The following is a 10,761-nucleotide window of genomic DNA, read 5'->3' on the forward strand; positions in this document are numbered from 1 at the left end:
TTCGAAGTAACCTTTAAGACTGAAATTATTTAGTTTTGAAATAAAGTTGACCCGTGTTTGCAGTCAGTACGAAAAGTGCGCGTTGGGGCAAGATGGTGGGGGCAAGACGGGATACACCATCTAATCACCACTATCTTGCCCAAGGTCGGCCACGAATTCTGCCGCCGGCTAGAGGCACCGCAATATAATGCAGCGAACTAGTTTTAAATTCGTTGTCATTGATAATTCTATATCACCTTTTCGAATATATAAAATAATAATTTTAAAAATGATCTTTTTATAGAAAATGAAATATTCCACTTTTAAATCATATCTAACTGTAATAAATTCATACAGTATATACTGTATTACTTTATTATTTATGCTTTTACGTTTTATTTTATTTATGAAAACAGTTTTTAAATTTAAATACTGTTTTAACAAGAAATAAAATGTGAGATAACAATCGAAATAAAAATTTTTTTCCACGAAAAAAAATATCGTCCGCTTACGAAATAGCGAAACTGAGCGAGCGCGAAGTGACGGTATCGTCCGGTAAAGTAAATACGAGTAAGTTCAAACTATTATATTTATTTATTCGGAAAATAATAATAAACGTAGCCGTTGTGATAAATGGGCGCATTGTTCTTTTACCGATATTGAAAAAAACGACAGTTTAACCATTTTAATTTGTCTTTCTTGTATATGAAAATAATATTCCCGTCTTACCCCTCGGGTGGGCGAGATGGTGCATTTACGTACAATTTTAAAATATAAAATTTTCTCGTTTTTAAAAACGTTTTTCAAAAATTAAATTTTGTATTATATATTACTAAATGTTGTAGTTGCCGAGAATAAAAAAATTATTGTTCTCATCAAAATGGTTGCCATCTTACGACTTTTCAAACCTTAACGTCCTCATCCTGCCCCCTTCTCCTACTATACCGAAATTACGCACAATCTATCAATACAATAGAAAATTTTACTAATAAATAAATAAGAAGTAAAGAATTAGATTCTCAATAAATAAATAACTTATTATTTACAATAACAATATTTCCTTATATTAGCATTTTGTACACAAGAAGATTGATTACCGTATAGATTTAATCGCGAGATATCACCCAAAAGAGCGTGAGTATGATTTTTAGGAACAAATCTAACAGTCGCTTCGAATAACCCATTCCCTGGTATAGTTCTCAATGTCACCGAATAATCAAATATGTTGTATTTCTCGGTAGCTGCTAAGTGTTCTGAAGGAGCCCGCATTCGAGCGTCGAGGATGTTCTTCCTCGCTAATGTAGCACACTTCACGTAATTCCTCAATTTGCTATTTAGTATTTCTAGTAGATAATCGGCTACGTGGACCACTTCTTCATTTGTAACTGATACGCTTTTTGATTGTTGACACGTACACCAATGTTCATCGATAGAAGCATCGCTGCAGCTGCGGTTCTTCGGGATGACTTGAAAAATAGATCGGGCTCTACGAATGTAGTTTGACGCAATTTCGTGAGGTACGGACCAATAATCCATTTGAAGGGTATTTTCTTGAATATCCAATAGATTGTTTAGGGTAGCAAACAGGTCGAAAGGAGTTGTTAATCTATATGCATTAATTTGAACATTTTGCATTAAATCGGGATGCTCTTCTCGAAAAGTAGGAGGAAAAGATATCAGGACAGCGGGTAACCTTTCTTCTAATCTGCCGATGTAAGTGCTTCTGATAGGACCCCACCGCATGCCGTGATCACTCATGAAAATGACCACAGTGTTCTTCAAATCTCCCGATTCGTGTAATTTTCGAAAGAAATCTGCGTAATAACTGTCGCCGTAAGAGCCATAATTGAGGAAGTCGTGAGTCAGGCTGTTGATCCACGCGAAGGCGAAATACGAACGAGTATTAAAATTTTTAGCAAAAGATTCTAACCACGATAAGACCGCTTCCGTTTCCGAAATAGGACCAACACATTGGTAACAATTTCCTCGAAAGTTCCATCCTAGATTATCTTCGGCTTCTAAAATAAACGGACGGAAATAGTAATCGGTGGGTTGCTGGCTAAATCCAGGTTTTACGTAGTTAAAGGTGGAAATGTGAGGAGTATCTTCCGCATAGAAGGTTCTGAAATTAAACTTCAGTTAAAACACTTGTAGACGTTATTAATTTTTAATAAAACTTTTCAATTAAAATATGTTAAGAATCACAAGCGCCTGGAATTGACGATTTGTATTTCGAATTGCGAATAATGTGTGTTATTCGATAAAATTATTCAGCTCTTTATTAGCGTGTTATCCACTGGCGTAGGAAGTCTACTGGCTTTTGCGATGATTCAAATCGCACCCCACTGCTTTGTGCGATTGCTACACAACTTATGCAGCTTTCAGATTGTTACTATAGACAAACTGACAATTTCGTTCCTATGAATTTATGCCCAGCGCTAAATTTTTTCAAAAAAGTTTATTTAATTTCTTATGGAATTTGTGGTTATTGTTCGAAGCAGTCATTGATACTTATTCGTAAATGCTGCGATGTACTAGAGACGAGTGGTGACCTACCTCATCAATTGTTCATCGGGTTCAACACGTCTCGAAGGTAAGGAGCTCGATGAATAAATTTTCCAACACATACTCGGCGATGAAATACGAAATCTTAACCACTCGGCTATCGATGACTTTAGGAAACTCCTTGATACTTACAATAAGTCATCCTCGTAGCTTTTACGCAATCTTCCGCATCGTGTGCCTACTGAACACCCTCGCAAAATTGAGAAAATTATTTTAAAAAACGAAAAACACGTTTTTAAATCGATTATGAAAGTTCCCGGTACCATAAATTTTTCCAGATTTCAATTTACAGATAGGAACAGACCGAAAAGTTCAATTTAATCTATATATTTTTCGAATAAAAACTTCGAATAAAGGAAACAAAAAGAAAAAACGCAATTTTTCAAAGATGTTCCAAATAATAATTTGAAAAAGTGAAAGTTACTTTACGAGGCGATTAGTCACGCATTTTGGCGATTTGCATACGGTGACATTTTTTCCCTAAGACCGCCGTAAACTAGCAATATGTAAGCAATCGATCAAGCAGTTTGCTCGGTTATCGATTCAACGTCACTCTACGTCATATCCTTCGATGGAAAGTAGGCGATCCGTTGGATTTTTCGGGCGACGATCGGCGATGCCGCGCGCGTTTCAAAGTTTTCGAGAAATGAGCGTGCGCCTAGGAAACAAAAAAGGCACGCGATTGTGCTGCGATCGTTGTCACGTTTCGGTCAGATCTTCGCTACGTTGGAATTATGAAACCGAAAGCTATTTTATGAATTTCCATATATGTAAAAATATAAATTATTTCATTGATTTTACTGAAATTTATAAATTTATCGTATCGTGACCGTAAAAGTTGTCTGCTGCGGCCTTTAGACGGCGAGCGTGCTTGTTAGTCACGTGACTGAAAGGTACTGTACAGTACATCAACCACAGATTTAGTTTTATGTGTTTTAATTACACCAGATACGTGTAACAAAGTGCGGCTAGTTTGGGTAGCTTGGGTATTTGATGTATCCATTTCCCTCTCTTAATTTGTTTTGTTAGTAACGTTCTCCAAAAGGGCTACGCCCTTTTTTCAAATAAAAATTCCAAGAAATTTTAAATACCTCCGAGATCGACGCAATATGCCGGACTCAGTTCCTCGTCATTACAGTCGCGATCAAGTCGCTTCGCCAGTGGATAACGTGTGAAGTGTGGAGTAATGGCGACCGGAATCGATCCACTCTTGAGGATTGATCTATACTCGAGCCAGATTTCCTTAATTGTTTTAGTCATTCGGTCTAGACGTCGTGTTTGCTTCCGTTCTACTGAAGAATTGCGTACTAAATACACTTGTTGGAGATGTGGAACCTCGATGTTCCACATCTCTAACAAGTGTTACCCTCGAAAAGAAATGGCGTTAAATTGAAATTTGACCGTACCCTATCAGCGTCTCGTATTTCAAGTTCTTCGGCACTTTTATTGCAATTGAAAACACATACAGCAGGAGTGTCCAACCCGCGGCCCAAGGCAAGTTCCAATGCGGCCCAATAAACGTGTAAACAAAACCGACAGATTTTTTTATTTTATTTATTTATTTATTTGAACGGCACAAATTCAAAAAAGACGTTTCACAAAGCAGTAAATCTTTATACATATTTTAATTTTGAGTGGATAGGAAACATTTTCAAATACTTGGAAATGTGTGAATGAGGAAGGTATATTAAATAAAACTGAAGTTGTGACTCAAAGGAGTATAGACTCAAATTCGGGGAAAGGAGAGAAAGGCCAAAAGATAAAATGATAATGAGAAAGGTTAAATATAGGAATAAAGCTCTTTCTTATTAAATGAGAAAGGTTAAATATACGTTTTGTTATGCAAATATTGACCCTTAATTTTTCAACTTTCCTCACTTTTTTATCTTGGTTCCTTTCTCTACTTTTCTTGCTTTGGGTCTATAATCCTTTGAGTCCCAACTCCAGCTTTATTTAGTACTCCTTCCAGCGTTGCAAGATTTGGCTACTTTGCGCCAAATTTGGCTACCTTTTTATTAGTTTGGCGTAAAAAATATCATTTGACGCATTGGCTACTTTTTGGGTTACACATTATTTATAAATATATTAGTTGAATAAAAATGCACTTTAAAATGATGTTTCGTCACTTTTTATTAATTAGAGACCCAAATAAAACAAATATTTGTGTTTTTCAAATAAATTTTTGTTTATTTCCTTTATAATAAATGAATTTATTTATTTCTAAATAAAAATTGAAAGTGTCTGTAGAAGTAATTTTTTAAAATATCCTTATTCGTAATAAAGTTTTAATGCTTATTACTATAATCTAGACATGTTAGTTCTTAAATATTAGGCCAATCCTTAATAAATTCTTTGGCCCAATCCTTAAATATACAAGTATATACAAGTATACAAGTATATAATCCTTAAATATACAAGTATATTTAAGGATTGGGCCAAAATATACTTGGGCCACAAGTATATAGGCTATATTATACTTATGGCCCAAAACTCCATGACTTCTTCAAATGTGGCCCAAAGAAACAAAAAGGTTGGACACCCCTGACATACATATATCATTCGCGTGTGCTTAATAATAGTTATATCCTTAAAAAATTGTATTGCTCGGAGTTTAAATCGTCCTATTAGATATTACTATCTTATAAGTATATCTCATTAGCGTTTATATGAAATTTATTTCAATAAATACACCGAGATGTTGCTTACACCTTACCTATAGCCAAATTCCTGGAACTTCTTCCATAACAACGGGCACTTGTCAATCACAACTATATCACTTTCTCTACAGAACGCAATTTCTTTCTCGTGATAACCACTTAGAAGAGGAATCAGATTAGGAAAAGTATTATCTCCAACTTTGTTGTAGCCATACATTTCGATGGCATCCATATTGGTCTTCAAGTATTCCAAAGTCTTTGGCAGCTGCCTGTGCATATTCAAACGCGATACCGAATCTATTCCGATGATCATAACGCTATACAAGTCTTTCTTCTTTAATAATTGCTTAATCCTCGTGTTCCTCGCTTCTACCCATGGTTTATCGTGGATGAAGCTGTGGAATATTTTATAAATAATTGTTTTGTTTTTCCAGCATTCTACTAACACAAACTCGTCGTTAACTGTTGTTTCACTGGTGAAATTTATGCATCTTTTCTCATACCTGAAACAATAGAAGAAACAATTTATTGCTGTTAAATCTACAGGATTTTTTTTCCCGTAATTTTACAGTCGTGAATTACCTAATCTCGTCATCTCGCTTTGCTTCGTACGGTCGATAAAATGGTCTGTAGCAGCAATAAATGTTATTTTCTCGAAAAATTTCGTGAGATGTGTTCAGAAACAATTGATTTCCTCGAGTAAATGTGAATGAAGGATATTTTTTTGAACAATTTAAGGTTTCATGCACTTGTACGAAACGTTTGACTGTTTCATCGTAGGGATCGAAATCGGGTATTTGGCATTCTTCAGAATAAACCAAGAAACCCGGTTCTGGAGCTTCGACATAATTTTTATAAGTTCTAATTGAACGTTTATAAAATATTGCATTCGTTCGGTAATAGAAACATAAAAAGACTGTAGTGAAAACAATTAGCAGAAAATACATACATGTTTTATTTTTCACGATCAACTTTTCTGTAAAAAATTAAAAAGTAATTAAACTATATTTTACTTTTATATTTTATATACACATAATACATAAATTTATAAACATTGATTTATTTTTTATATTTTTTGAAGTAACGCTTCTATGTAGGCGTTCGGAAAAACACTTAACCAATCCAGAACACTTCTACTAGCTCCCCTCTCCATCCGAGCTCTCTACAACTCCTAGTTTTTCATTTTCTATTCTCTTGACTCTCTCTCTGCTCATCTCAATCACATAAATAAGGATGAAAACACTATTGAAATCTACAGCCACTCTACCTGAACAAGAACAATCGCATCTGAGCTGTTGATTCTGCATTCAGCAGAATCAACAGCTCAGATCTGATGGTTCTTCTTATCATGCGTTATTATTTATCATTGTTTATTGGACAATTTAATTTTATATTTTATAGATTATTAAACGCAAATATACATTATTATAAAACNCCGTCTGTTTTCCTTAATCTCGAGAAGGAAGTCAGATAGACAAAAGACGAGACCAGATATAGGAACCCCGATTAACAATATACGAACTTTCGATGAAAACAGGAAGTCGCGTTATTTCAATTCAAAAATTTTCTCCCGAAAGAAGTTAGATAGATGGCATTTTCTTTGTGTGTGTGTGAGTGTGCGATCTACACTATCTTATAGTTTATGCTTCTTTATATTGTACCTTTCTTATATTGTACGTGACTGTTGGCGGCAACAAGTAGTGTTTCCGGAACTTTCGGAAAACTAGCGACGGTCAACTTCCATGTCGGGCAATACTTTAGTGACGTCAAAATCAGCCAACGGACGTCATTGGGTGGCAAAATCGTATAGTATTCTACCCGGTTGACACTGTAAATGAATAGGTGTTGATATTTTTGCTTTTCTGTTCCTATTCGTTGTTTATATGTGTTCGGGTTTTGTGTTAGCGTTATACTTGTTTATGCTTTTATAATTATCCTTCAAAATTTCCTCTGTATCTCGACTTCAAAAGTCTAGACATACAGAAGCTCAAAGTTTCCGTATAAAAATGGTAATAAATTGATTTTGCGATATGAATTGAAACTATAAGTTTTAAGATGGTAAATTAAATCTTTCGAATAATGTTTATCTAATAGCGCGTGTCTTGCTGTTATCAATTTTATTTCACAATATGGCTACGTCATGTTGTGAAAATAAATCGATAAGAGTAAGACGTACTCTGCTTTAGAAATCCTTACAACTAAAACATTGATAAATTTAATTTTTTTATATTTTTATCTATTCAAATTTAGTTACGGTTAATTCTGAATTCAATAACTGCTGCAACTTCTGTTGAACAATGGATTTCCAGTTAAATTGAGTGGTTGGTGGTAGCCTTACAATATCTTTCAATCGCATATAAGTTAAATTATTATATTTTGGAAAATAAAGCTAGAGCTAACAATAACAAGTAATCGCGGCGTAGTTTTTTACTGTTAGCGTGTGCTATTAATGACATAAGGCACGCTGCTATATTTACTTTCGTGTGCGTACTGCTTACGAAACGTACATGAATTTCCTATTCAACACCTTAAGTACTAGCGTTGCTGTAGATGTTCAGCAGAATATACTCGACTGCTTCGGAGTTGTCCGCTTAAGTTTATCAGATGCAAACTTGTGAATGGAGGACAAAGTAAGGAAGACGTTGCGGATGTCTTCCTCGTAAAGGAACTTTCCAAATAGACAGCGTTTTTAAAGTCAACAGGAAAAGCTCGTTCTTTTTATAATTGTACTACAATTTGAAAAAATAATAGACCTATAAATTCCCACTGTCATTTGTCCGTCCGTCTGTTTTCCTTAATCTCGAGAAGGAAGTCAGATAGACAAAAGACGAGACCAGATATAGGAACCCCGATTAACAATATACGAACTTTCGATGAAAACAGGAAGTCACGTTATTTCAATTCAAAAATTTTCTCCCGAAAGAAGTTAGATAGATGGCATTTTCTTTGTGTGTGTGTGAGTGTGTATGTCACACTATCTTATAGTTTATGCTTCTTTATATTGTACCTTTCTTATATTGTACGTGTTCTTTTCTTAGTGTGAATGTGAACGTAATAGAACATAAAGAAGATAGCTAAACTGTTGAAATGTGTCTTTCTACAAGATAAACAACACAATTTTCGTAATTATCGTTTACGTTTATGAGTGGGTGGAGCCATTTGCTCCTTTTAAAGAAAGAGGAACTCATATATATTTGTGTAACTAGAATTCTTAAACACACCACACTCGATGATACAGTAAATATTTAATTTAGGTTGTTAAAGAAGAATACAATACTTTTATTTACGTGCATTTGAACTACCTGGCAGGGTTTAATTTATCGAAATAGTCACATAAGAAGGCAGATACTTTATGTTTTATTTCAATAGATTGTGACGCTGACAATACAAATAACATCTGAGAATCGAACGAATTGTTTGGTTTTAGGATATTATTTGCCCTACAGTCAAAATTACGTATTCTAAACTGAGGATGAATATGTATTTGTTTAAATGTAGATACTTGTTTTTACTGTGGAATTGTTTGCTGGCAAATTATACCAGTCGTAAAAAGTCTGTTGTATATCCTTATATGTAAAGGCCTATTTAGTATTTGTATATTTATATAAGAGGTGGTTGGAAAGTAACTATGCATTGAGAAATCGTCATACATTAATTTATAAATTTCGGTACGCCTCCTCCTTTGTCTAACCCCGGAGAAAAATGTCAGATTGCGCCAGGTCGACACTTCTTGAAAACCTTTCATAAAATGAAGTCTAGTAGAATCGAGCAAAGAAACAAGACCATCGAACACTGGAAAAATTTGAAGCACGAATCGGGACGTTAACACTAACGTCCCAGCGACTTTCTTTAGAAGTCTGAGACTTTTAATCCCGGTAATTTGAGGAAGTTGGTGGATAGCGCCGGTACTTACGTTGAATTTTAAAGTATGCATCCGTTTTTTCATTTAGTGAGGTACTGTACGTACGTGTCAGATAAATTTGATCAGTTTTGCATTAGAAATATAGAAACTACAACGATTTCTCTATGCCTAGTTATTTTCTACCCACTTTATACATACAGTATTTAATTTACAAACGCATAGTATGCGTTCGTAAATTGGTAAGTAATAGTCTTCGGATATTATTNATGCAAAAGTGTTTAATTATAATTAAATAATTTCTAGAGTAATCATATTCTATGTTTCTCTGCTTCATAACTAACTTAAGAAAATTGCATTAAAATATATAAATTTCGTCACGATTGTTGCATTTATTTTTCTGTCCAGTGAATTATAACTTAACTTTAAAATCTTAAATAATAAAATTTACGATGTCTTACGTCAATTATTTTGTTAAGTAATGATTTAAGTATTATTAAATAAATTCTATTATTAACTACATAGCAGGTGAGATTTTAAATTAATTAATTTAAAAAGTAATAATCGCTTTTTCTACAATTAAATATATTTATTTTCTTTCGTGTTAGCTTAATTGTAATTAATTTATTAAACGGAATTAAGTTTAATTGAGTAATTGACGACAACCAGAAACCGAATAATTTTTAATTTATTGTTATAAATTTGTAAATTTCAATAAAATGATAAAATTTTATGAAATTGATTAAAGTAAATTGAACGAAATTGATTTTTAATTGAATTTTAAAACCGTTAATGATAATTAAAGGAAACGACACTTATTGTAGTCGTATTAAATAAAATTTAAAAACTTTAAATTGAATTAAATTCAAAAATATTAACTAAAATAATGAAAAATATTAACAAAATCGAACGTAATTAAAGTTATAAATATATAAAATTATTTCGAGACGTTAAATACAATTAACTAGATAAAGAAGTAAAATTAATTAAATTAAGCAAGATTAACCTGGATAAAATTTATAAATTACACGAGATCGGGATTATTTATTACTTTTTAAACTATAAATACTTAAATTAACGTTGCTGGCAAAGTATTTTTTGCGACTTTTCTTCGAAGAAAGTTTCCTAATCTTTAAGGCAAAAAAAGAGAGGAGCGAACATCCGGATAGAGAAGTATTAAAGTAACACATCCTTTTTTCGGATGAAAATCGGCTACTTACTTATCATTGTTGACATCGATTAACCTCTTCGATGTTCCTAATAGTGTTCATAATTAACCTATGACAACAGTTAATGAGTATGACGTTGCTGACTCAGCTGTTACTTCCATATCTTTCCTTTAAGCAATTAGAAGCTGTTGTGTTTTATTCTCTAATTTAATCAGTTGTCCTAGCAACCTGTAACTGTTCTGATATCGAATGGAAGGGAAACATGAGGGATGTCTGATAATTGCAATATAATATGTACTCATATTCTTCTAGGAACGATTTAAATCGTCTTCTATAAATAAGTTGGAACATTAATGAATCGAAATCAATTTTTAATCGCGTTAAAATTGATTGTACGCTTTAAATGTTTAAATATATAGTTTAAATAATATAATTTAAAACGACGGTAGGCTTTTTAGCGTAGAAATTTAGTCGCATTTTACCGATAATTTTCAGTTTATACAAGTCGCTTACGAGTGTATTTATGTATAGA

At 33.2% G+C, this 10,761-nt stretch overlaps 1 protein-coding gene across 2 annotated transcripts; it reads right to left on the reverse strand.

Moving 5' to 3' along the window:
• Positions 1 to 684: 684 nt before the first annotated feature.
• Positions 685 to 10,414, reverse strand: LOC111622382. 2 transcript variants are annotated; one of them, XM_023364743.1, is made up of 4 exons: positions 10,112 to 10,272; positions 5,784 to 6,177; positions 5,258 to 5,704; positions 685 to 2,101 (listed from the first exon to the last, which is right to left on the reverse strand). In XM_023364743.1, the coding sequence occupies exons 1-4, from the start codon at positions 10,248 to 10,250 to the stop codon at positions 1,018 to 1,020; spliced, it is 2,064 nt and encodes a 687-aa protein (XP_023220511.1). In that variant the 5' UTR covers positions 10,251 to 10,272; the 3' UTR covers positions 685 to 1,017. The 2 variants fall into 2 exon arrangements, with proteins under 2 accessions (XP_023220511.1, XP_023220512.1); XM_023364744.1 differs by lacking the exon at positions 10,112 to 10,272 and adding an exon at positions 10,281 to 10,414 and having other exon boundaries at positions 686 to 2,101.
• Between the last annotated feature and the right edge of the window lie 347 nt (positions 10,415 to 10,761).

The sequence above is a fragment of the Centruroides sculpturatus genome, unplaced genomic scaffold (genome assembly GCF_000671375.1).
Source record: "Centruroides sculpturatus isolate CEXI.00-Female unplaced genomic scaffold, Cexi_2.0 scaffold7, whole genome shotgun sequence".
Classification (NCBI taxonomy): domain Eukaryota; kingdom Metazoa; phylum Arthropoda; class Arachnida; order Scorpiones; family Buthidae; genus Centruroides; species Centruroides sculpturatus.

Excerpts from the sequence above, each read along its gene's own strand:
- LOC111622382 (XM_023364743.1), bottom strand. The coding sequence starts at position 10,250 with ATGTGTTACTTTAATACTTCTCTATCCGGATGTTCGCTCCTCTCTTTT. Across the intron at positions 5,705-5,783 it reads AAGCGAGATGACGAGATTAG|GTATGAGAAAAGATGCATAA; the intron begins GTAATTCACGAC and ends CTATTGTTTCAG. Across the intron at positions 2,102-5,257 it reads TTCCAGGAATTTGGCTATAG|AACCTTCTATGCGGAAGATA; the intron begins GTAAGGTGTAAG and ends GTTTAATTTCAG.